The sequence below is a fragment of the Amphiprion ocellaris genome, chromosome 23 (genome assembly GCF_022539595.1).
Source record: "Amphiprion ocellaris isolate individual 3 ecotype Okinawa chromosome 23, ASM2253959v1, whole genome shotgun sequence".
Classification (NCBI taxonomy): domain Eukaryota; kingdom Metazoa; phylum Chordata; class Actinopteri; family Pomacentridae; genus Amphiprion; species Amphiprion ocellaris.
Window position 1 is genome coordinate 17,363,867 of NC_072788.1, and position 27,703 is coordinate 17,391,569.

The 27,703-nt window shown below is 42.0% G+C and overlaps 1 protein-coding gene across 2 annotated transcripts; it reads left to right on the forward strand.

Moving 5' to 3' along the window:
* Nucleotides 1–2,632: 2,632 nt before the first annotated feature.
* On the forward strand, nucleotides 2,633–26,188 carry per1b (period circadian clock 1b). Of its 2 annotated transcripts, none has more exons than XM_023274159.3 (20): nucleotides 2,633–2,793; nucleotides 11,396–12,288; nucleotides 13,568–13,821; nucleotides 14,052–14,173; nucleotides 14,957–15,158; nucleotides 15,264–15,458; nucleotides 16,126–16,204; nucleotides 16,548–16,654; nucleotides 16,819–16,972; nucleotides 17,470–17,734; nucleotides 18,446–18,554; nucleotides 18,868–19,027; nucleotides 19,103–19,221; nucleotides 19,517–19,663; nucleotides 20,702–21,103; nucleotides 22,225–23,027; nucleotides 23,122–23,308; nucleotides 23,648–23,861; nucleotides 24,284–24,434; nucleotides 24,522–26,188. In XM_023274159.3, exons 2-20 carry the CDS (start codon nucleotides 11,894–11,896, stop codon nucleotides 24,807–24,809), a joined length of 4,353 nt encoding a protein of 1,450 aa, XP_023129927.1. In that variant the 5' UTR covers nucleotides 2,633–2,793; nucleotides 11,396–11,893; the 3' UTR covers nucleotides 24,810–26,188. The 2 variants fall into 2 exon arrangements, with proteins under 2 accessions (XP_023129927.1, XP_023129928.1); XM_023274160.3 differs by lacking the exon at nucleotides 2,633–2,793 and adding an exon at nucleotides 7,205–7,354.
* Nucleotides 26,189–27,703: the final 1,515 nt, after the last annotated feature.

Below are 27,703 nucleotides of genomic sequence, written 5' to 3' on the forward strand. Positions count from 1 at the left end.
TTTTTAAAATACCAAATAAATCTGGAGTTTCCCCTAAAATGCTGTTTTTTTCTTACCCCACCCCCTGATGACCAAATTGCATCTCAAATAAAACCGTTAAAATTAAATTGAAATCTCCTTTTTTGGTCTTATTTTTTTCATTGACGTCTCTTGTAATTGTGAGAGCATTACTTTAGTCAACGTAATATTTTAAATAATAATTATTGTGCATGGAACATGTATCCCACAGCAACCCTGTTAGCATAACCTGTTTAGCTGGTAGAAGAAGAAGAATTGAGCCTAATAAGAAAAAAAAACACAGTAAGAGGAACAACTTCTAAAGTCAAGAATGAACCTTATTAATATTATTATAAAATTACTGTAACTCACATAGATGAGGATGAATACAACAGTTAATACACTGCCTGTCCAACAAAAATTGGATTGGATTGGATTAAACTAAGCAAACAGGTAAGAGCCTTCCATTGGATAATTACTGCAGCAACAACTAGCTGACGCAATGAGGAGCTTCTCATTTCTTAAACAACCATATTGGAAGACATATCCTGTGGTCGTGGACAGGATGCTAATCTGTCTCAGAAGGGTCAAATTATTGGCCTGCATCAAGCAAAGAAAACAACAAAGGAGATTTATGAAACTACTAAAATCGGGTTAAGAACCTGGTAGGATAGTGGTGAACCATCATCTTCGAGGAACAAATGTGATTGGAACAAACTCTTGGATGATCGTGATCAGAGATCACTTAAACGTTTGGTGAAATCATATAAGAAATCAACAGTTGAACTCGCGGCTATGTGTAATAGTGAAATTAAGAGCATTTCCAAATGCACAACGCAAAGGAAACTCAAGAGATTGGGACTAAACGGCTGTGTAGCTGTAAGAAAATCACTGATCAGTGAGGCTAATCAGAAAGAAAAGAAATCAGTTTGCTCGGAGGCATAAAGATTGGAGTCTAGAGCAATGGCAGAAGGTCACATGGTGTGATGGGTCCAGATTTACCCTGTTCCAAAGTGATGGGCCATTCAGGGTAAGAAGAGAGGCAGATGAAGTGATGCACTCATCATGGCTAGTGCCTACAAGCCTGTCGGGGTTAGGGTTATGATCTGGGTTTGGTCAGGTTCAGCAACGTTATGTTCCCAAAGAATGAAGTCAGCTGACTGCCTGAATATCCTGAATGAGCAGGTCTTTCCATCAATGGAGTTTTTCTTTCCTAATGACACAGGCATATTCTGACATGACGATGCCAGGATTCATGGGGCTCACATTGTGAATGAGTGGATCAGGAGGCATGAGACATCATTTTCACACATGGATCGTCCTCCACAGAGTCCAGACCTCAGCCCCACTGAGAATCTTTGGGATGTGCTGGAGAAGACTTTGCGCAGTGGTCCGACTCTCCCATCATCAGTATAAGCAGAAGCTCATGGAAACAATGCCACACTAAATGTGTGACGTACTCAAAGCAAAAGGCAGTCCAACAAAATACTAGAGTGTGCGAGTTTTTTGGACGGGCAGTGTATCTAGAATATGTGTATTAGTAAGAGGACCTTGATTTCAGAATTTTTTTCTGTATCAAACTAATTAACTTTTTAAATGACAGGATAAAATAACTGCTATTATTCACACTGATGAGGATGAATATAAGTATTATCATTAATAGGAGTAGTGTCTTTAATAACTAAAACATTTTAACTCAAACAACCAAAGACATGATGATACTTCAGTTAATTATTCCGTTTCTTTATTACTTACTGTTACAGGGACAATTAAAAATCAGGGTTAATCAGCCAGCTGCAAATTTAAAACAATTACACTCCTTAAACATGCAGTCCAACATTGAAAAGTGCAGTGTCAAAGAATAAATAGAATCAGTGAGACAAATACAGTCATTAACAGTGTCACTTTTTGTTAATTTAAGCCAAAGCTTGATGCTGCTTTTAACCATTTCAAAATTTCCTGAGTCCCTGTTGTTTGTTGACATGGAATTCCACTTCCCAACTGCTTTATCCATGGAAGTAGACTGACCAAAGGTTGATTTCCTGAACTGATATACCCATTAGGTAGATGCTTTAGTCTTCCTAGCACTGCCAAAACCTGGATAGGCCAGACATCCTTAAGGAGAAGAAGATGTGAGTCTCTGATTATTTTTAAACATGATCAGAGTATAATACACATTTTTGGATATTGCTGTGATGATGATCTCTTGGCTTTTCATGTAATATTTTAAGGATTTGTTTACAGAATGAATACACAGGCTTGAGTGTTTTATGATTTGGTGTATGCAAAGTAGCACCACTGAAACTGGAACAGCTACTCTGAACAAACTGTTCAACTGGCGCTAATTGTCACTGCGATGCTATTATGTGCGTTACGGTGAGCTCCGTTCGGATCCGTCCAGTGTGGGCGCCGGCTACGCCCTCCAATGTTCCAGTATGTTTGGAAATGAACTCAGGACCAGTCACTTTGCAACGTGACCACCGAGCCCCGTGCGGCTAGCCCCGCCCCTCGCAGCCAATCAAAAAGCGCTGGGGCGGGCTTGGGGCGGGGACTCTACCTCCTCTCGTCCAATCACAACGGCTGGTTCAACATTACTTGCCAGACCATGTACAGGCACGTGTGTCCCTGCGTGTAAACTAGTGTTGGGGGAAGAACAAAAATGTCAGGAGAACCAATACACACTGATAGGCACACACGGTCGTTGCTGCCAGAGTTTATGCTGTTTTTTTGACACATTTTTGAGCACCTTATCGTGGAATATCGACTCTCTTGCTGTATTTTTGAAGCGTGCGATAGGTAAGTTTTATCGTGTTTGTGTTTTAGTCGTGTTTGTTTTGATGCTAGGATGCTATGTCACTTCGAGCTATCAGTCCACCACGTACCAAACTGTAGACGTTCTGTAGCTTTCTTTAACTGCCTCACATTATAGCACTATAAGGCGTAATACGACATTTAATGCTGACAATTTATCGGTGGACTCTGCCATTTTTAGTGTTTGTGGTGTGTACGTGCATGTGAACGTTGCACAATGTGGTAACGGGGCAGTAAAATGTCCCCGTGATAGGTCCGTACAGTATTTACGTCCTACCTGCCAACAATAAATCATGATCAGTTTTATAGGCTGTTGTGACTGATCATTATGTCCACCATTGTTTTACTAACAGCGGAAAGCCCGTCTTGGGTGTGTAGCATGTCAGTGGTCTTGTCTTTTCATGTGTTACAATGAGAGACAGTTTCTTCTTTCACACTAATTACAAATTATACTCAGCTTTTCAATACTTCACAGAGGAATCATGTGTGTGTTTGCTAGCAGCACTGATATAGCAATTCCACTGTTGATGTTGAGCATTTGTTTTAATTTGTTAGATTTTTCTTATTCACAACTTTGACGATGCTGTTAAAGGGACAGTAAATAGTTGCTTTTTGTGATTTAATTAGACCTTATCTAACTTAAAGGGACTTATAGTTTTGATCCACTAGAGGCTCCCATCTCCTAATGTACACATAATGAACCAGCACCTTTTTTGTGAATTCACTGGCTTAGTGTGCTCACTATATTATCCACAGTATAATATATTTAGAAGTGGCCGTAGGACTACTTTACTTGTGCATTTACTTTAGAGATTGTAAGCCTGTGGTCTATCAAGTGGTGATCTGTGATTGACAGCTGTTACAATCCGCTCATGCATGTGGATTGCAATTTCTGCAATCACCTGCAAACACTGCATCTTATAAATCTGGCATTTCACCACACACTGGGCCTCCCAATGCAAAAAATAAATGCTTGCTTTTCGTAGTGGGGTTTCAGTCAATCAATTTAGCAAATTCATACAAAGAAAAGCATTTTTTCAGTGAATACAACAGTAAATTAATCAGAAATAGAGACTAGACATTGGTAATGTGGTAAATGACTTTTCTAGCTGGATTTTTCATGGAATATCTACATAGGAGCACAGAGGCCCATTTCCAGCAACCATCACTCCTGTGTTCTAATGCTACATTGTGTTAGCTAATGGTGTTGAAAAGCTAATTGATGATTAGAAAACCCTTGTGCAATTATGTTAGCACATGAATAAAAGGAAAACATGAAATTGTTTGCATGACCCCAAACTTTTGAACATTAGTGTATATTGCCACACTTAGTGAGCGGTGAACATGGAGTGGCAAGCTAGCATCTATACCATCATCCTCTGTGAGGAATAAAATCTAGCAACGTTCAAAAGGATCTACGCAGTGTGTCCAAACAGCCCTCTTTCAGTATTATAAACCACCTGAAGGGCATAGCTTGATTTCAGTTTTACAGTTCATGTTTTATAAAGAGTATGACACACTTAACTCATCAAAAACAGGCCATGAAAGTTTGAGAGATGGAAATGAATCTGTACAGATGCAACCCTGCAGGTTCTTGCAGATATCTCACTTTAATGAGTGGCTGAATGCAAAACAGTTACACATAAATGTTCCAAAAGCTTTCCGGGGAAACTGTACACATATTAAAAAAAGAAAAGTCAGCATCTCCTTCCTTCACCCAATGAGTGATCCTTCAGTAAATCTCAGAGAAGACTGTGGGTGTGCACCTTTATAGATGACTCTTTCAGCTATTATGCATAAGCAATTTAAACTCTTTTCTTGTTCTGACACCAGCAAGCAACACTAAATTTGCCTTGGTGACAGAGGGGGTAAGATTGCAGGCAGTGGCAAAGGTTGTGTGCTCCACATTTAAACTGTCAGATCACATGGATGTGACTCAATATGAGATACAAACAAGTAAACAGTCTTGAATGATAAGAAATGACTCAGCAGCAGTTTGGGCTTTTCAGCGTGAAGTAGAAGAGCAGCACCATAGAGCTCCTCCTATTTTGACTACACACTCTTGGGTTGTGCATTTACTGACAACAAAAGTCACTCAGTTCGTTGTGAGCCTCCATTTCACGGCTTCTGTTGTTGAATTTAAAATTGTGACAAAAGCCCTGAAAGACAGAGTGAGAGGAATTTAACTGTACTTTTACAATTGCTTTTCTCCTTTTGAATTTTTGACTAATTTTTGTTGTCTTGTTTTTATTGCACAATGTTGTGGAATAGTAACTTTGCATATCATACTGTTGGAGCATGTGACAAATGAAAACTCTTGAATCTTAAATCACTTGACAATAGTTTATAGAGGGAGTGTTTCTTCTTTCCTTGTTCTCAGACGATAAAACAATCAAGACTGCGGAACTTTGGTCTTTAGATGTCAGGACGGTTTCGGTTTTAATGAGGGCTGTCTTGTAATTTCACACTTACAGCTGCCACAGTCTCATCTGCCTGTGACTGGTAGACTGTTTCTCATTTTTGTTTTTATTACACATTTGTTGTCAATATTTAACTCTGTACTTGTTACATTGATAGTTCTAGAAAGATATGTGAGCAACTCCATGTGTGTAGGCTTCATTATACTGTTATTATTGTGAGCTTCACATTTCAGGGCATCATTTTGTAGTCTATTAGGGCTGAGTTTTGCTTGCAGGCTAAACAGAATGCATTCCTCAATGTAGACCAGTGATAGTGATGTTGAGGACGTCTGGATTGGGAATTAAAGCTTACTCTTTGAGTTACAGCACAGTTGTAGGCACTGAAAAAAACTACAACTGTAGCTTAATGCATTTACTTTTAAAAGAGGACAGCGGTGCAGGACCTAACAGGAAAGAATTACTCAAAAACTTAAAAAATATTTATGGATTGGTTAAAGAAAGCACAAATTTTTCTGGATAAAAGGCACAGAAAAAGCATTTGGCTAACTTGGCATTTGCTTCGTCCTTTTGAGAATATTTTTGAAGATTTTCTTCTTCTTTCAGGAATGGAAGGGCACTGAAATTACTACATTTATATAAGTATAGTGTACTGATATAATTTTGGCTCAATCACAGCAGAGCTGTCATATCAGCTTAGATGTGTTACGTATGCCAACAAGTGGAGCATAATGCAATCACTGAATGAAACGTGCCAATAGGGAGTAAGGAATTCCAATATCAGTATGTTGACTGATGTGTATGTATGTGTGTAATAAGTGATTAGAGGGTCATTTTAAGTTGTCTTGCCATCAATACATTTTACAATCTAGACAGCAACTTACCATCAAGATAAGGCTTCACTCTGCACCACTGCCTGCTCAGCTGTGCTGCGTACTCTGCTGCAGTTAGTGCTGCTCTGCTGGACAAGCTTTACAATGGCACCATTTGCAAATCACGGCAAGCACCTTATTCTGGGTTATGTTCTGTAAAAAAAACTTTTTGTATCAGCAGGTACATGCCTATACAGATATATCTGACAGACCGATCTCAGCCAGTATTATCTGCCGACTATTATACTGATCTGTATCTAATTATAAGTATCGACTTTTGGTGAAGGAAAGGTGAAATCTGTTCAACATTTTCAGCATAGAATTACCAGAAATAGATAACATGCAGACAGTGTAGATATAACACAAACTGTTAGAATACATGGCAACTGAACTTTTTGTGCGTGGATTGTCTCACCAGAAAACGATGAACGTTTGGCTCATTAAATATATTAAATATCTTAGAGGATGACAGACTAATTTGAGGTACAGTTAAAGCAAGATACAGTGATACAGAGAAAGTTGCCAGATGTTGTGGATGTAATGCCAATAAGGAAATGACGATAAGCAATCCAGAAAGGGCACTAATCATTCATTACCCATTTATTCCCCCTTTGGTCCATTGTTAATCACTTTATTGTGCATTCATGATCTTCCAACTACAGTATTGAAACGTAGCTTTCCACAACTCAGATTATAAATTCCCTTCTAAGCTGTCACTTGATTTTGCACCACTGCTGGTACCACAAGTCTTCATACATGTTCATCTAATATCTTATCTTATATTCTGTAGTGTGCTTAAATGCGTATTTATTTAATTAAACATAATGTATTAAGTCATGTGGTGTGAAGAGGTGGACATTTTTCATTATCTGACCTCATGCAAAGCGCGTGTTTCTTTGTCTCATAGTCGTACATTGTGTACGGTACCGTGTCTTTCGCCAGCAAACTGATCGTGGATCAGCTCGTTGCGCTGCGTATATCGGAGACAAACCTGCAGGCGGGGCTGAGACCAGTGTCTGGCAGCCGGTCTGTGCGCCCCGTCGCGGCGGACCAGCCTCTGTGGGACGCGCTCTGCCATTGGTCCGGCGCGTCGACCAATCAGCAGCCGGCGAGGCTTGCGGAAGACACCGCCGCGGACACGTGCCGTATGTACACAAGAAAGCAAAGCGGGGCAGAACTGCTGTGCAAGCGCCGCTGGACGATGACAAGTTGAGCAGTTTCGCGGCGGATACGCAGAGCAGCGAGGGAAACGAAACGGTACTGCTTTATATCGCGATTGAATAAGAGAGAAGCGTGTCGTGATGCCGTGTGCTGGTGATGGAGCCGTTTGTGTCGAGCCCAGCGGAGAAGTTCACACATGTTCACGCACGCAGCGACGCCACACCTTCCTGCAGCCTCCATCAGTACAGTGCAGCGGCCACGTCTCCCGTTACACCGAGTTTGCAGTGCAGTTCTTTTGTGTTTCTTCTGATGTTGCACTGGTTTATAGCTTGTAGTGTGACAGTGATTGTGCATGTAGTACTATAGCTATACACTTAGCCTGTGTAGTGCAGATTATGACAATGTAGTAGTAATCAATGCATCAATGCTCTTTTAATGAAAGGAGAACTTACTTTATTTACAATTTGTGGTACTTATATAGACAGTGCATGGGTTTGTGGCCTGTTTTCCAGTAAGATATGCTCTGTTTCAGTATGTGCAGAGTAGGGCTGAATCAATTGATTGCTGTTTGAAACAATGCAATTAGTAAATCGTAAAGGCTGCAGTTTAGGACATGTTAGGCAGCATGTTTGACCCAGGCTTTAAATTGAAATTAAGGGATTTCACAAAATTCATACTGTCCTTCTTGTGTGGCAGACAACATTTTGGTAGTGTCTCATGTGGCAGCACTCTGATGCTGTAATGTTGCAAATAAAATCCCAGTGTCTGTCAGAAAAATGGTGATTACATATTGTCCAAAAATCTTAGAATTGCTTGTTTTGCCATCCAGAACACCCAAATATTCAGTTTATAATCATAAAATCCACCAAAACCAGCAAAATCAACATTTGAGGAGGCGTAAGCCTTGAGCTGTGTACGCCTTTTCTTAAAAATTACTAATTGTACTCTTCTGTAATTGTCTCAGCTCTATCTGCAACTTCCAAGGTTCTTTCATTGCATGGCATCAACCAAACAGTTGGTTGTCTTTGGCCTCAAAGCTAAAAGATAACAGTTGTTTATATTTGGTTGTTTTAGTGGCCACAGTGTGTATAGTTTTCCTTAGCAAGGCTTGACTGTTCTAAAAGCAGCATGGTGTTGTGAATTGTTGGCTTCCACAACCTCAAGTGTGATATTTTGAGGTACCATTATACTGTAGATGGGTTATGCACATATTTTGGTATAATCATCAATTGAATTATCACTGATTAGCGCACTGTAACTACAGTCACTGTACTGATAAATAAATCGCCTCCTTGTCTGATTGCAGCTTTACAGATACAGTGTTTGTATCAGATAAACACTTGTTTCGTTACCATGATAGTGAGCAGATTTGTGGCCAACTGTTGGAGAGGAGCCCAGCCAATGTCAAGTAGAGAAGTGCTGTTTAGCTGGCAGTAATGCTGTATGGCTTTGCTCAGTTCATTGATGTCTCCTGCGTGTTGTTTACCACAATGGTGATGTTTTTGTTGATTTAGTTTTGCTGTTGAAGTGAATTCGGAGTTTATTTAGCCCCTGCAGCGATAGTTCTTTGAGGACTGACAATGAACGACTTCAGTTTCACCACGTATATTGTAGTGTTTGTTGCTGCCAACACCCACTGTGGGCTGAAAGATTTTGTATAGTACCATACTGTCCATCAAAATCCCAAGGTGACATCTTAAATGTATGTTGTCCGACTAACACATTTCAAAATGCAGATAGTCAATATGCAAAAGTTTAGAACAGACAAGAGCATTTGAAAAATCGGAAGTCAGAAATGTTTGACATTTTTCTCACTTAAATCAATTGAGCATATGTATGGTTATACTGTATGTTCACAGCAGTCACAATCTGAAAACAGCATTTAAGAGTGATGCTGCAGTTTGTAGTCTGGTTGTGTAATACTGTGCAAAATACAATGGTGGCACTGCAGGAATAATGACTTCTCCATTCCTAAAACAGAAAATCATATAAGTTGACTGGATAAAGTTGAACTAAAATGAAATCTGACCTGCTAGTCCACCTGATGCGGCCAGGAGATCACATCAAAACAGGAAATGTAACCATAAGCTTCAAATGAAGCAAATGGGAAACTGAGCGAATATTTGCAGGACAGAAATTTAATCAGATGTATCTCAGCCCAACTTATATGACACCCCAACCACGTTATGGATGATTCAGAAACCCAGGTCTTTGTGGAGTGTTTTCCCTCTGTCACCAAAACAAACTCAATGTGCATTTCTCATAGAAAAGGATTTATTCTTTTAAATTTGCTTTACAACAAGTGGCAGTCAAGAGCAACGCAAGTCAGATGGAGATGTTGAGATGAAATTTCAGACATGCTGAAGTGTAAATCTAAAAGTGTTGTGCTGGCCAGAGGACAACAGCATGATCCATCTCATAGCCAACGTGCTTTGTTACATATTATTTCCCACACCAAGATAGACACTATCTTGCATAATCAGAGAATGGTCTTCAAGAGTGCATTTCCTGTGAATAATTGGAGAGGGCGGGTGGCATAGTGGCTCAGTGGTTTGCAGTGTTACCTCACAGTCATGAGTTCAGACCTGACCCGGCTGGCTGACGCTTTATAGTGTGGAGTTTGCATGTTCTCGTTGCGGCCGCGTGGGTTGGTGATACGGTTTCCTCCCACAGTCCAAATATATGCGTGCGAGTTGATCCTGAATGTCTAAATGGCCGGAGGGGAGATTTGAGCGTTAATATTGTTGTATCTATGCTTTAACCCCCTCTGATTGGCTTCAGCTGCATTACAGCAAGCAGACTGAATTTACTGATGTACCCTTCAAGCAAAGGGTCAGTACAGCTGGCTTAGCAAGCAGGTGGGTGGACTGGGATGGCGCATCCAGGTATTCTAGTAGCCTGAGCACAGTTCACCACCACCACCTTCATGTGTCTTTGCCATCACCCGTGGAAGTATGCATGGATGCCAGCCTGCCTCAACACCCACTCACGCCTTGCTTGCATATTTCCAGATCTTAATTGCTCCTTCCCCCGCCTGGTCCGGCCCATAGCACACACAGTTTGTCATGTGCAACTGTGCATCATCCATCTGACAAAACATAATGCTGATTAGCATTTTATGGCAAGCGGGGAGGCAGCTCTGTTGTGCTGCACAGTATCATATGAGTCTGTTGAACTCAAATACCTGCAGCTGATCACCTCTTTCCATTCACAATTTAGGTTATTTAAGAGTGATAAGCTACACTCGTCATTAGCTGTCCACACCTGTTATCTTCCTGTCAGATGTAATGTGCAGACTCCAGCTGGTGGCTGCTCTGAACTTGTCCACTCAGCCATACTGGGTTGTTGCGTCAGTACAGGAAGCTGATGTATGTCTCAGCTGCTAGTGAAGGAACATATTTAAACCTGTCCTGGACAAATTCTGAATCAAGGCATCACTCCACACCTGTCAGAAGCAGGTAAAGAGGGTTGTGGGGCAGCCAGGTGCCTAAAATTGAGAGGACTGACGACTGAGTACTAGCCTGTGTCATCTACTGATTGCGTCTGCAGGTCTTAAAGGATTACAAATGGTCACCCTTGCCCAAGGAATAAATAGCACTAGACTTTCACTTGCGTAGGTGGTGGCCATATATAAACTCTGAGATACTATTCACAAGCAAACCTTAATTTATATGAGCTCTCCCTCTCCCTTCTCCTGCGTACTGTTTGTTTTGACTGTCCTTAAAGTAAAAGTGGACTGAGCTGTGACGACCAACAAATGTAATTTTGGCATTAGCACATGTTCACCTGTTCTATATCCAGGTGCATACATACGCACTTGCAGCATGCAAATAGTAGTAGGAGATTATTGTCATTCTGTGCTCACCATGAGGTAAATGTTTTATTCTTGATAATCTAAGTAAAAGGCGGGCCCTGAGCAACCACACCTTCTTACATTGTGGCAAACATGCAGTCTGGGCCGCGCCGCTGTGAAAACATTTCATGGCCATATTTGAGTCTTCCTTGGAGGCCAACATGATAAACTGACGATAAGTGTTCCTCTTTTGCCTTGGGAGATACTGGTGAGACCATGACAAGTACTTCATAATCGTAATATTGTTGCTTTTCTTCCTCTGTGCATTTCTCATTTTTTTCCAGGTGGCCTTTAGCACCTAGAGCAACACATCTCTGAAGAGGCGAGAAGACCAGATACAGAGTGAAAGGAATGTTTTTTGCTCTCACCAAGAGCTGTTTTTCTCACTCTCGCTCTCCATCTCTCATCCCATCTGTTGGATCACTTATGCCAAGGCTGTTTCATAACAAGAAATTCATGTCTTGTGTGCAGCACTTTGAGTGACACTTTTTTCTCAAGGTAATTGAAGATACTGTTTAGTCTTTTGGAGAGACATTCTTTGATTTTTGGTCTACATTTTTTTTTCAACATCCTCGTGGAGGGGTTTGCAGCCCCAACCTCTTTGAACAGCTTTTTTTTGCAGGAGGAACAATGAATTTCTCTCCTTAGTTTTTTTTAAACTAGCAGCCAACAACTATGATTCACTTGTATGTACATAGTAGTCCCACTTAAATTACAGTTGCTCAATTTTTCACCCCGGCTGACCCCAGAATCAAGCTGTACCAGCCTCATCCTACTCTAGTATGAGTTATGACAACTCTAAATCAACGCCCAGCAGCAGCACTCGGGGACGAGTGGCAGGGGCTGATGAGAAGGACCAGGAAGCCGATTCGCAGGGGTTAAATGCACAGATAACCAGCAGTGGTCAGCCCAGTGCCAGTGTCACCACTCAGGAGCAGGGAAGTGGAGCCGGAGGATCTGGCTCCGGAGGCTTCCCTGGAGATGGAAGGGGCCCTAACTCGGATGATATGGACGGACTTTCCAGCGGGAACGACTCTGGAGAGAGGGAAAGCGAGGGTGGGATGGAGAGGGAGAACAGGTCTCGTGGACATCAGTCCACACGCAGCTCCCACAGTCACAGTTCATCAAATGGCAAGGACTCTGGCATGATCCTGGAAACCACAGAGAGCAACAAGAGGTAAGAGAAGGAGAACAAACTAAACCATCATTAAATTCATCGTGTACAGGCTAAATTCAGTATACACTACCACTAAAGGTTTGGACACACCTTCTCATTCAATGCTTTTCCTTTGTTTGTATTATTTTCTACATTGTAAATTAATACTGAAGATTAACACTTTTTTGTTTACAACATAATTCCATATGTATTCTTTTATAGTTTTGTTGTCTTCAGTATTAATCTACAATGTAGAAAACAATTAAACAAAAACCATTGAATGAGAAGGTGTTTCCAAACTTTTGACTGGTAGTATATGTTTACTATAATGTTTCTACAGAGCATTTTTTTTAATATATATGGCTTGATGTCTTCAAGCAAAAGCTGTAACAGAAAATACTTCAGACATTAGATAAAGATGTAAATTATACCGTGCTGCTTTCATTATACAAGTTGTCCCTAAAGTTTGGACACGTAGGGAATCTCATTATCATTTCTTTGCCTCCACAGATTAAATATGGCTTTGTTGAAAGAAGAAATAGTTGAACTGGTACTTCTCAGTGGTCATGAAGGATGGACATATCGAAAGATAGTAGATAAATGTAATCTTTCGACAAAGCCATATTTAATCAGTGAAGGCAAAAAAAATATAGTTAATGAGACAACAGAAAGTTGTTAGTATGAAGAAACACTGCTCTATTTCCAAGGCAGAGATTGCTTGGTGGCCAGTCAGGAAAAAGTTTATGTGGCATACACTTAGGATGTGCACAGTTTTCCTTATCAACTTTTAATTCTTCCAATTTCAATGTAAATGTTTTCAAATATAATATTTAATATCATTACACACATATAAAGTGATAGTAAAATATAGTGCAAACTTCATGCAAAGCTGCTTAAGGTTACTAAAGAATTATTGGTATATTTATTTAAGTTATGCAATGGATTCAGACATTCTCTTAAACACTACCTAAAGAAGAAACACAGCTAAAAGTTGAAAGGTGCAGAGAGTTTAACTAAAAAGGATTGTCTCGTTGCCAGTATGGACATCAGTAACTCCTCCTGCTGCTTATTTATGCTCACTGTGTTGAATTCCTCTGATGTAATAACATTTTTCACATGCATAGGCACATGTACGGGGACAAAGAACTTACACAGAGAGCAACAACATTGTGTTAGTATTTTGTTGTGCTCACTCTAGCACATGCTTACATGTATCAGCAACACTTTTGGACATACACATTCTTTCATGTGTCTTTAAAAGGATCACTCACTGTCGTCTTAACTTTTCCTCCTTCCACAGCTCCAACTCTCAGAGTCTCTCACCTCCCAGCGGCTCCCTGGCCTATAGCCTGCTGTCAACGAGTTCAGAGCGTGACCCCCCCTCCACCTCCGGATGCAGCAGCGACCAGTCAGCGAGGGTCCAGACACAGAAGGAGCTAATGAAGGCCATCAAGGAGCTGAAGCTCCGCCTGCCTGCTGAGCGCAAATCCAAGGGTCACTCCAGCACTCTAAATGCACTCAAATATGCTCTTCAGTGTGTCAGACAAGTCAAAGGTGAGGGGCTGATTTTGTTTCTGCCTTAATTTTGTTTTTACAAGAGAGACATACATGGAGAACGTGACTATGCAATATGTGACAGACAAACCTGATCGCTAACCTGTGATGAATTTTCACTTTTCTGGATAACTCTTCAGATGCCATGTTTGTTATTTTTGCATGAATAGTTTCCACTTGGATATGTTGTGCTTTCTGTAGCCAGACTAAGAAAGTTTGAATATTTCCAGCCAACAAGGAGTACTATCATCAGTGGAATGTGGAGGAGTGTCACGGCTGCAGTCTGGACTTATCTACCTTCACAATTGAGGAGCTTGACAACATCACCTCAGAATACACCCTCAAAAACACTGTAAGTATATACCGTCATTCACTTATTCCTGCTTCATAAAACTACTCCTAAAAGTACCCCACGTTCTTAGTTATGTTCTTTCAGGAAACTTTTTCTTCAAGTATCTTATTGCTGAAATGAGGGAGCCATGGGTGTAATAATTTTATTACTTTTTCTACCCCAAAGTATAACATGAAACTAAAAAGACAGGAAGATTGGTTCAATCAAATGGTGCCTCTAACATGGTTGAGAAACGCATAACAAATTGGTCCTGTTTAATCTGCTGTGTATTTGTTTTGCTGCAGGTAAAGTTTTGAGCAAACTGATCAACTCATATTTTACCTATCAGATCTACCATTACTTGCCTAGTGCTCATTAAAGCCATTGAGATTGGGTTCTTGTACTTAGGCTTAGATGCATTTTGGACATTTCTTGCCTTGATTTGTTCTCGTTTTCCATTTATTAGTGAATAAATGAGATGGCTTGGGAATATTATAATATGGGTAAATTATGCAAATAGAGATGTACCACCTTTTGTTTTTTTTAATTACAGGAAAAGTATCTGGTGCAAAAAGATAATACATTAAAACACAAGGATTATTATTTGCTTTTAAAAAAACGTATTTTCGCAAGGGAGTTCTGCTTGGCATGTGTTCAGGCGCATCCTTCTTCACACTTTTTTAATTTGGTGGCAGAAATTGATACTACAAAGATGCCAAACAAGAAAGATCTGACTGATTGGCTGTTGGAGAGTTCAAATCAAGTCTTATCATATTTCTAACGTCTGCTTCTCTTTTTTTCCAGGACACATTCTCCATGGCAGTGTCATTTTTGTCAGGGAAGGTCGTTTACGTATCGCCCCAGGGCTCGTCCCTGTTGCGCTGCAAACCCGAGTGTCTCCAGGGGATGATGTTTTCCGAACTTTTGGCCCCGCAAGACGTCAGCACCTTCTACAGCAGCACAGCGCCCTGCCGCCTGCCCCAATGGGCCTCCTGCATCGGGTCTGGTAAGCTGATCCTGACAGAAACTGGGAAAAGAGTTCAGATGTGGTCTTTGTCGAATGTATTCGTACTATTTTCTTTGCTGATTACTTACTGACTGTCTCCCTCAGCCTCTCCTCCGGTCGACTGCACTCAGGAGAAGTCCATGTTCTGTCGGATCAGCGCTGACCGGACGCACGGGAGTGAGATGCGCTACTACCCCTTTCGCCTCACGCCCTACCAGCTCACTATCAGAGACTCGGATGCTGCTGAGCCACAGCCCTGCTGCCTGCTCATCGCAGAGAGGGTCCACTCAGGCTACGAAGGTATTGATATTATACCACACTGTATGTATGGAGATAGAGAGATGTGTGTAATCTTCTCATTCCATGGTGGTGTGTGTGTAACTATGTTTCCCGTGTTTTTGTTATAACTATGCAGCATCGATAAGATTTTGTCCGATTAACTCAAGCATGTATCGGCTTAACAGTTGTTTGAATTCATTTAAATTTAATGTAACCACTCATGCAGACAGACACCAATTGTGTGGTTCAATAGGGTAGCACATAAATCAATGCTTAACATTATTAGGATATAGCAGTAATGATACAACATCACAGTGAAAAATAAAACAAATGATCCCGGAATAGCAGAACAATCTGAGGGAGGGAGACTAGTTTCAGAATACTCAAACTTGGGATCTGTGTAAATAGTAAAAGGAGGGCTGCGTTTTCAGAATTTGAGAAGGGGCTAAATGGTATTTACTTCCATTTAGTCTCTACTGTTGCCCTGGAGGACAGGGAGATGAAAAAGACGAGACTGTATCTCTCAGATTTGGTCTGGAGTACCGTATTCCTCTGAATATGGATAATATAGACACCAAATGGCCGGACACCTTTTCAGAATTGCAAATAAATCTTTTCTTAAACGGAGCGTTTCATCTATTCAGTCCACCTATCCTTATCATCTATTCTATCTGTGTCCTCTGTGCAGCTCCTCGTATCCCTCCAGACAAGAGGATCTTCACCACCAGTCACACTCCCAGCTGCCTCTTCCAGGAAGTTGATGAAAGGTCAGTTACTAGACTACTGATAGAATTGTTCCTGCTGTTTTGCTTGCTGACTATAGTGTAAAGTGATGATATGAAACCATAAGTAAAATTCCAGCCACAATTTATTTAGCTGTTTTAAAACATTGCTAATGTATGCAGCAAAAAGCTCTTTCCAGTATATTTAGGTTTCACTGATGAAGATTGAGTTACGTTTGTATAGCTATTATTTACTCCCATAATAATTAGATTCGTCAAAACACAAATGTTTTGTTCATGACTTTACTTACTTGAATATTGAGTTAAATTACGTATAAGAAATGCATGATTAAAATGGTAACGGGGTAGAAATGTGACGTGTTTGCAGGGCTGTGCCGCTCTTAGGCTACCTGCCTCAGGACTTGGTGGGAACCCCCATCCTGCTCTGCATCCACCCTGAGGACAGGCCCATGCTGGTAGCTATACATGAGAAGAGTGAGTCTATTTATACTGTTACATACACGATCACATTCTTCCAGTTATAGGGGGTTTATTTAAATGCTCCTAGTATTCTATTAAGTATTTAATATCTTCCGTATCTACTTCTTGTTTCTATCTCAACATGCTCATACAGTGTCTGTTCTGTCATCTTTCTTCAGTCTTTCAGTTTGCAGGGCAGCCGTTTGACTATTCGCCCCTGCGGATGTGCGCTCGCAGCGGGGAATACCTGACCATCGACACCAGCTGGTCTTCCTTCGTCAACCCCTGGAGCAGAAAGGTGGCGTTCATCGTAGGGCGGCACAAAGTCAGAACGTAAGCTTTTCATTAGCTTAATATTTTTCTGTTTCCCTCTCAGCGGTGATTGTAACACTTACTCAGAAGCACATTAGCATAACATGAATAGACTTAAGTGTTGTTGTTTTTTTATTTTATTCTTTTCACATTTTTGTTGAGGAGAGTTTGAAATGACACAAATGCACTAGTGGGAGGAAGGAAACTTAGTGCATTAGTCATCAGTGGAGCAAAACTGCCCTTGACAAGCACTTTGCACATGTGCAGGCACATGCTACCAAAACTCAGAGCCTAAAGAGTTAGAAGAAGGCTGTGTTTATGACCATCTGTAAAAGTGACAGCCTCATACTTAGGCGTAAAATGGCAGACAGGGAGTTTGTTTCCATTATATACCATATGTAGAATATTATAATGGAAATCCAGCATTTGTAAAAAGTTAATTCTCAGCCCAATCTGAACTTGAGATTTCACTGCTCTCTTGTGCTAAGTGGCCCTCTCACCTCTCTCCCTCCCTCCAGGAGCCCTCTGAACGAAGACGTGTTCACCACACCGCAAGGCTGCGACAGTCGAGTCACGCCCGACATCGTCCAGCTGAGCGAGCAGATCCACCGGCTCCTGGTGCAGCCGGTGCACAGCGGCAGCTCTCAGGGCTACAGCTCACTCGGGTCCAGTGGCTCACGGGGCTCCCACCAACAGCACCACAGTGCCTCAGCTGCCTCGTCCAGCGACAGCAACGGCCCTGCCATGGACGAAGCTGCTGCCGCGGTTGCTTTACATAAGCCTGTGAGTCTGCGCAAGAAACCAACAGAGGCAATGAATTCTGGAGCCAAGATTGGTTGAGATTCATGCACAGCCCAGTTAAACTTCAGCAGCTGTGCAGATTAGAGAGATTCTTTTCACCTCATGAAAGTTCATTCCTCTATGTGCTGGCCAGTCAAGTAAACTCATTAGTTTAGTTGACTAAAACAGCTATTTTCCTCTTTCTTACAATATATATTGAAAAAAAATTGGATTTTTATCCATCTTTAGCAATTGCATTAAATGTTTTATACACACTACCGTTCAAAAGTTTGAGGTCACTTAGAAATGTCCTTATTTTTGAAAGAAAAGCAGTTTTTTCAATGAAGATAACATTAAATGAATCAGAAATGCAGTCGAGACATTGTTAATGTGGTAAATGACTATTCTAGCTGGAAACAGCTGATTTTTAATGGAACATTTCCAGAAACCATCACTCCTGTGTTCTAATGCTACATTGTGTTAGCTCATGGTGTAACTGATGATTAGAAAACCCTTGTGCAATTACATTAGCACATGAATAAAAGTTTGAGTTTTCATGGAAAATATGAAATTGCCTGGGTGATCCCAAACTTTTGAATGGTAGTGTGTGTGTATGTATTTATTTATGCCATTTTTCACGAGCAATTAGCAAAAGATTGTCATTTATGTCATTCCATGTGTAGTGAAGTAAGTCTGGTGCTATGATTTTTCTAGATGACGTTTCAGCAGATCTGCAAAGACGTCCACATGGTCAAGACTAATGGTCAGCAAGTTTTCATTGAGTCTCGCAACCGTCCACCGCCCAGGAAAAACACCAGCGCAGGTAACATAAAAAGACAGTTGACTGATGTCCTCGGGAATATTTTAGATTTATAAGTTAAAGGTGCTTGTTAACAATGATGGAATGGGCAAAATCTGCCTGTCATAGGAGAAAGAATTACAAAAAAGTAACTGTAAATAGTAAATATTGATGCACAAATGAAAATGTTAGGCTTGTTGCTATTGGCAGATGATGTGCCAAGGAAAAAAAAAGATCTCCAGGAGAAATTGCATTCTTAATGTGCCAACTTTACAGAGAACTGTGAGAACCAGTTGGCTCAACTTTCATTTCCTGTTACCCTCTATTCATTATCCAGGCGCAGCAAGCATCAGAGCGATCAATAGCGACCCAATCAGAGGTCTGATAGCGGACATGACGAAACCAACCAAAGCGTTGGTCCCAGCACCACTTGTACAGAAGGAGCCGACCACTGGCTACTCCTACCAGCAGATCAACTGTCTAGACAGCATCATAAGGTTTGCACACAGGCCTGAAGCCATTTCTGTCTTTCTTTTTCTATAATTCCGCTCACCTAATGCTTTTCTACGCAGGTACTTGGAGAGCTGTAACATTCCTAATACTATTAAGAGGAAGTGTGGCTCCTCTTCCTGCACTGCTTCCTCAACATCTGACGATGACAAGCAGCAGGAGGCCAGCGGCAACAACAAAGGTACTTAAATATGACGTTAAACCAGTTTGAGGTGTTATGCAGGTGATAATGTAGATGATTAGGTGGCTGGTGTATCCTGTTCCTCTATATGTACAGTCCAATAATGTGATTAATTTTAACCCACATGTTCCGAAGTTTAGTTTTTGTCTCTGTGAATTTATCAAAAAAAAGAGTGATAGACAGAAAAGCTTTATTGTTGTTTCTTTCAAAAGCTTATGCAGTTCTCCAAGATTGCTGACAAACCTGGTTGTTCATGTTACTTTGGAACTGAAATGTCATGATGTTTTCTCTGCAGGTGGTTCAGTTAGCCTTGTAGGTGAACCACCTCCTCTGCCTCCCCTGACCATGGCCACAAAGGCAGAGAGTGTAGCCTCAGTAACATCTCAGTGTAGCTTCAGCAGCACCATCGTCCATGTAGGAGACAAGAAACCTCCCGAGTCAGGTGGGCATCGTCAACACACTCTCTCCAGTTTGTTGTTCTTCAGGGTCTTCCTGGACATTGAGTTCCTTTTGCTTTGGCCAAAGGTTGGAGTTAGACTTAATGACCACTATTGTTCATGATGACCTCATACTGTCTCTTTCTCTGCTTATTTTTCAATTGAATTGACAAGAAAGCATGTTTATCACTTTAAAAGTCTTCAGAATTGTCTTACATAATTCCCTGGTTACTTGTTGCTTCCATCTTTGAAGTGTTTCACTCTTTTGCTCTACCAATGTTTTCTACTATTATTTTAACGTCTTTTTGAATCATGTCATTTTTCCTTGATAATATTTAATGCTAAAATGTTACAAGTAAAACACTAAATTACAGAATTGTTGTGTGTATTGAATTTGAGAGCAATTAAAAGTGTCTTTTGTGCAGTATAACAATGCTGTGACGCCTTAAATCACAAATGGAACAAAAAATTAACCTCACATTTCTTCATTTATTAAAAAAAAAAATGTGAAAAAACCTCAAACATTTCTCAAGTTGTCCACAAGTATTACTAACACTTGAAAACAATAGGAGCTTCACTTTTTATATGATGCTACTTACATTTGTAATTGGTTTCCATATGTTCTCCTATCTGTGCAGTGTCTGCTGCTTAGCCCAGTTCAGCAGAAAAGTCCAAGACTTTTTTGTCATGTGACAGTCAGATGGTACCGAGTCACTAATGGTGATTTTGATTTTAAGCTTTAAGTTCATTTAAGCTACCTGATTTGCTAAAGTTTTCTGTCCAAAGTATGACATAGATGACTACTTAAAGGACCACTGGAAACTTGAAAACCTAATTATTATTTCTGTTTTTACAGTTTCTGGCTCTGATAAATGCTGTAATTTGCATATTTGTGTAAAGACAACATCCTTTTGTGAACCCACTGTTGGATTTTGGGCTTCAGAGAGTTCAGAGTTATACAATTTTAAAATCTTGGTATTTAACAGCATGCGTCTTTCGTGTCATTTGTAACGCCCTTCGATTCTACCCCCTTCTTCTCACAGACATCATCATGGAGGAGGCTCCTACGACTCCTACACTCACTCCTCCTACCACTTCCACTCCGTCAACTCCTCCCCCCACCACTCCGACTCCTCCCGCAAGCGGTTCGACACCTCCGGCGAACACAGCCATCATCCGCCCTCCTCCTCCGCCCCCGCCTCCTCTCCCTCCGGCCAGCCAGCCGGAGAAGGACAGCTGGAGAAGTGGAAGTGTAGGAGGCGGAGGAGCGGGAGGTGGAGGCGGCCGGCTGGGTCTGACCAAGGAGGTGCTATCCGCCCACACCCAGCAGGAGGAGCAGGCGTTCCTCGACCGCTTCAAGGACCTCAGCAAGCTGCGTGTTTTCGATCAGACGGCGTCTTCGACCGTGCACTGCCACACCCCAGCTGCCAACCCCCTGTCACGAGGTAGAGGCACAACTCCTATCAGTCCAACACGCACATAAACACACTATAATATTTATACTTCTCTGCACACAGGGATTTAGTGGCTTATCATTATCATACCTGACAGTATTCAAAATCAAGCTTTATTTACTAAATTATGACCCAAAAGAAAGTGTGTATCTTAGGAGCTGATGATCTACAGAAAAATCCTGTAATTAATGATTTGTCAAACAAAATGACGAAAATTTCGGCTCAAACTCTTCAGTATTTTGCCTTTTTCTGGAATGCTGTGATGGATTTTTTTTTCACAGTTTTCTAATGCTTCATAAATCTAGAACCAGAATGATCACTAGCTGCTCCAGAGTCCCTTCCTTTTTTTTCAGTTTTATACTCAGAAAAAGCTCATAAAACCCCAAAAAGAAGAAGGTTTTCTGGTGTTTTTTGAACAAAATGGCAGTAGTGTTTGTGTCCCATTAAAGATTCAAAACCGAAGTCCATTCATATTTTGTTCTGCGTTTTTGTAACTTAACCATCTAAAGCAGACATTTTTGAGTTAAAACTAACTGAATTTTGTATCTAGTTAAAATAAATCCTTCCAAATTAAAAGACTTTTGAAGAAAATGCAATTGCACGTCTCATAAACTCAGCACAATCTGTGTTTTTGATTAAAGTAAACTGGTGACAGTCGTAAAAACAGTAAACAAAAATAAGTCAAAGTGGTCACTTGTGTGGAAAAGCATGTTGCCTTTCAATTAATGCAAATAGGACAAGGGAAAATAAATGAGGGATAAATGGCAACCATCCTCTCTTGATGCATACCATTAAGCCATTTCAGTTCATTAATAGGACAGTTTATAGCTTTTTGGAGGCCTTGAGCAAACTCTTGTTTGCTGGCCCACCTCTCTATGCTCTCACCAAAGCTGCATCATATTATATATACATAGACCCAGATACACATTTTTACACATAAACAACTTATTTTAAAGAAATGATTACACATTTACCAATTAAATACTATCTCTTTTACACAGTTCTAAATGGCAAAATGAAACCATTGCCCTCCCTGCACTAAGCCCTGTCTACATGACCATGATTGATGGAAAGTGCCAAGATTAATGAAGTGTCTCCTTTTCTTTTTTTAGGAGTACGTTGTTCTCGTGACTACCCAGCTGCAGGAGGCAGCACCGGTCACAGACGTGGTCGTGGTGGCAAGAGACTCAAGCACCAGGAGTCATCTGACCAACACAGCCCTCTGGGCCTGAGTGGGAGTCGTCTGGACCCCAGAACCAGCACAGCTCCCATGTCCTTCAACATGCCCCTTGCTCCCCCTACAACCTCCTCCTCCTGGCCTTCTGTGTGCTCCCAGGCGAGCATTCCCTCTGCCCCCTTTGCCCCCGGTATGCTTCCGATCTACCCCGTATACCCGCCGCTCACACAGCCCTTACCAGTCCCAGATCCGTCGCGTTTCCCCCCTACACAGATGGTACCTCCCATGATGGCCCTCGTTCTGCCCAACTACATGTTCCCCCCAATGGGAGCACCCATCTCTCAGCCAGGTGCCACCCCTGGACACTTCTACAATCCCAACTTCAGCTACCCCGGGGCCGCCACTGCCCCTGCCCCCGCCCCTGCCCCTGTGCCCCCTATTATTTCCAACCCCGTACCCATTCCAGGCACCGGCGCCCCGTCTCGTAGCAGCACCCCACAGTCCTACAGTCAGACGCCTGCTGACCGTGAGGGTGCAGAGTCTCCCCTCTTCCAGTCCCGCTGCTCCTCTCCTCTCAACTTGCTGCAGCTGGAGGAGTCGCCGAGTAACCGGTTAGAAGTTGCCACGGCATTAGCAGTGTCACAGCAAGCCACACCTTCTGCGCAGGGCGGTGCAGCTGGTGGACAGAGCTCAGCCAATCAGAGCAGCGCTGATGATGCCTCCAAGGAGAATGAGAATGTAAGCAAACAGACGTTCAAGATAGGATGCCCAGCCTTACGTCATTTAAAATGAGTTTTTATTTCATGGTCTCCTTTTTGTTTTTCCCCACTAGGGTGAAGCCAACGAGTCCAACCATGATGCCATGTCCACCTCCAGCGACCTGCTGGACATGTTGCTGCAGGAAGATTCCCGCTCCGGCACCGGTTCTGCTGCCTCTGGTTCAGGGTCCTCTGGAACAAGATCCTCAGGTTCAGGCTCCGGCTCCAATGGCTGCAGCTCCTCTGGCACCAGCGGCACCAGTAAGCACATCCATTTATCTTTTAATGAAAGATTTTCTTCAAAAAGACATTTTGACCTTTTGTTCTTACCAGCAAGTGCTGTGAGACATGTTTCTAGATTTCCATTGAGGAAGAGTTCAGAGTCACCTTGACAGTAGTTTTAGTTAACAGTGTTGCTCCCAGTGTAACCTGTTAAAAAGCAAAAGAGAAAAGTCTGCAAACTGTTGACGTCGGATTTGTAGTCAACTGTACAACACTCCCACCTAAATTTAGGACTGATTAGTATTGGAGTAGAGATTGCAAAAACAATCATCTAACATGTTTACCTACAAATAAATCTTAACTTCCTTGCCCGTTCAGGCAGCAGCCAGGGCAGCCACACCAGCAAGTACTTCGGCAGCATCGACTCATCAGAGAACGACCACTCCCGCAAACAGCCAGCAGGGGGCAGCAGCAGCGCCGGAGGAGATGGTGGCGAGGAGCAGTTTATTAAATGTGTCCTGCAGGACCCCATTTGGCTGCTGATGGCCAACACAGACGACAAGATCATGATGACCTATCAGCTGCCTGTCAGGTATAGCACCGGGCATAATGTGATTAAACAATAGAAGAGACTCATGCTTTGAGCTGACAGCTGGAGTGACTGCTGTGCTTTGATACTGGAGCATTTATTTGAGGAGTCTTCTATAAGATGAAGAGCTTTTTTTAAAAAAAAATACTTTCTGAAGAGGTAGAGAATGAGTTCTAAAAAAAAGAAGAAGAAACTGTACCAGTGTTGCGCTAAATGTTACATCAGTTCCCTAGTGTACATAAAATAAGTGATAGCCAATGTCTATATGGTGTGCAATTATACAATATACAGTTTTCTTGTGTTGTTTCTCAATAATCATACATATGCTGCTGAGCTGCCACTCAGCCATATTCTGAAAAACTAGCTAATGGCCAAGAAAGATGGCACTTTAACACTGGCACACCTTCCCTGTCTCTGATTAACAGGGACATGGAGACAGTGCTGCGAGAGGATCGTGAGGCTTTGAGGAGCATGCAGAAACACCAGCCTCGCTTCACCGAGGACCAGAAGAGGGAGCTTAGTCAGGTTCACCCCTGGATCCGCACAGGACGACTGCCCCGAGCTATCAACATCTCTGTAAGTCCTGCAGGTCAGCCCGTGCTAGAAAAATGTTCATAGTATGAGTCATTGTAGTTGAAATGGTTTGTTTCGCTGCATTTTCAGGGATGTACGGGCTGCAAGTCACCCACTTCCATGCCTCCCGCCACCCCTTTTGATGTGGAGATCCACGAGATGGAGCTGTGCAGCATGCTGAAGGCTCAGGAGGAGAGCACCAGTACAACCAAGAAAGATCTCGCGGAGACAGCTATGGATGACGGTCAACCCGAAGATGAAGACGAGGAGGAAGAGGTGGAAGAGAAAGGAACCAAAACGCAAGACAGCAACCAGGAAATGACAACAGACGAGCAGACGTCGCCGTCGGAGGCCGTGGAGGAAAAGGCAGACACTTAGCTGTCTGAGTCTGACATGATTCACTAAGCGGCCAAATATGAAAAACACTCGTGTTTTATCACAATCTTTCCATGCAGACACACAGAAAATATGCACCTTCCAGGACTTTCTGCGCTCTTTACACAAGGTGTAAGAAAGAGGAGCTCTGCTGGGACACTAAGGTGTATATTGATCGGACAGCTGCCATTCATTTTTCTCGACAGGCCAGGCAGGACTCTTGGCCGTGTTCGTTCTTCAAGTTTGGCTTTGACGACAGCACACCAGGCATGTTCTATGACTGCATATCGGATGCCTTGGAAACCACCAGACTTGCACACTCAGTTTTAGAGAGTGAATTAGTGCGTTTTTTTTCTTTTCTCCTTCAGATGTTCTTGTAGTTTATTGCATATTTATTAAAGTTGTAAAGTAATCAGAGAGGACTTAGGGGAATGTGTTACAAAAATGGCGCCTTTACGTAAAGATGGATGTGCTTCACCACAGTGTCCTCCCTTTTTAATCTCTCCTATTCAGGGTTCAGATCGCGAGGAAAGATAGGAGTTCATGTGTGACTTCTCTTCTTGCTGAATGTTTGTGGGATCTTGCTCCCACCTCGATCCTGAGTCATGCTTTTATGCGTTGTTGGGGTGGGAGGAGGATGGAGATGGGATTTTGCCTAAAATTAACAAAAGCCACTTTCACCCAGTAGAGAAAATGTACAGTAAGAGCCACCTTATTTTGTACCATTGTGTATATTTTTATACTTAACAGCACAGCAGATAAAGGAGAAACACCCAGTAGAGTATCTGTACTGTAAAAAGTATATGTGAAAATCCAGAATTTAGATCTTACTATGAATTCGCTGCAGAAAAAGAAGCAATCAGATGACAGTTTCTGAAATGGAGACAGTGTTAGTGGCACAGCGGTCGAACTGCTTTATTGATGTACAGTAAGTTGTTGGGCAGCGTTGCAATCGCCAGGAGAACGACCAGAACTTTTGAGGTCGCTCTTTGGCCGGGCATTAGTTTGTGCATTCATGTCGCTGCACAATGCCGCTCGGATTCTCTCACAAATGTCACACAGTATTTCCCGATTTGTCAGCACTCGTAAGGAGCTGTAAAGCCTCGTGTTGCCAGTGCTTGCTCATGGTGGTGAATAGATTTTGAAAGAAGTGGACGTAACTGTAAAAAAAAAAATACAAAAAAACTCCTGAGAGTTCGGAGAGTGTTTACTATCTTCTCTTTTCCGCTCTGTCCCTTTCTCTCTATCTCTTCCTCTCTGTGGCACTGTTCTGGTCATGTGATATCCTATGCTTTATGGCGTCAGTGGTGACAGTTTCTTAATATTTTTGTGAAATTCTTTGTACAAATAAAGACAATAAAATGACTCGAAAGACCTTTAAATGTGAAGTCTGATTTGTTTTTTTCCCCTTCTCGCAGTTAGTTGTATGATTACATCTCTTTGCGTGCTATTTTTGTTGGTGGGTGTTTTGCAACAGTTGGCCTGGATACACAGAAGTGTCCAGAATGAACTGGAAGCAGGGAGCGAATCGTGGAAGTTGCTTTTCTACCCAACCGCAGTCTCCTTCTATTCAACTGTGGTTTCAACCCAAAGTGGTCACCGCAGCTTAAAAAAGACAAAGGCATGTCCCCGTTTAGACAAACACAAAACGGCAAAGTTGACTTCATTGAACATTCTGATTATAACAATGGCAGCAATGATTATAATTTATGTGAGACAGCTAATGTTAATAGACTAACTATATAAAAAGCTAATTTAAAGTCGCATCATATGGAGCGGAAATGTCTCTTTCTGTGCCAACAGACAGAATATTTAGCTGCACAGTGCAGCATATTTCAGGTTTATTTCGGCGACTGTATTTTTCATTCTTTCCTGCACTGAAACATTTCATCAGCTACCTTCTACCACTGAGTTCTGTGTGAAGGAATTTAATCTTGGTAATTAACCACCACTTAAATTGTGCTTGTGTGTCCAGGCAGGACATGCTTTGTGCTAAATGCTAACATTTTCACTGTGACAGTGGAGATGACTAGTAGTTGTTTGTATTAAGCATAGTACAGTTGAGAACAATTGGAATGCCTTTGGAGTTTGAATCAAAGTAGTGGAACAGCTCAAAATATACACAAAACACTGCAAATTTGTTAATGAGCAGGAACTCCTAAATCCATGCTGATAAAAGAAACTAGGAAAAAATAGACATATACACTGATCAGCCACATCATTATGACCACTGATGGGTGAAGTGAATAACATCGATCATCTTGTTATAATGCAACGTTCTGCTGGGAAACTTTGAATCCTGACATTCATGTGGATGTTTGACATGTACCACCCACCTAAACATTGCAGGTCAAGCAACCCCCCAACCCCGCATGGCAACAGCAGTCCTTGATGCCAGTCGCCACCCCCAGCAGGACAATGTACCCCGACACACCACAAAAACTGCTCAGGAGTGGCCCAGGGAACAGGACAGAGCTGAGGGGTTCCACACTCCAAAGATCCAGATCTTATTGAGCATCTGTGGGATGTGCCAGGATAAGCCTGATCTAGGTAGGTCCCACCCTGAAACCCACAGGACCCACAGAATTCACTGCCACAGGACATCCTCAGAAATCCTGTGTCCATGTCCCACTGGGTCAGAGGAGTTTTAGCAGCATGAAGGAGATCAATACAGTATTAGGCAGGTGGTCATAATGTTATGCCTGATCAGTGTGCACTCACTAATACCTAAAATTTGACAAGCCATCCCTTCTGGAGTCAGACAAGCCCTTCAGTGAAAGTCTTGTTGTCTTCAAGTTGTGGGTCCACTGGGCCCAGCACCTGCGGAGGTTAGTGTAGGGATGTGGTGCCTTGCAAGACAACGGTGGGTACCTAGACATGCTTACCTCTGGTGGAAG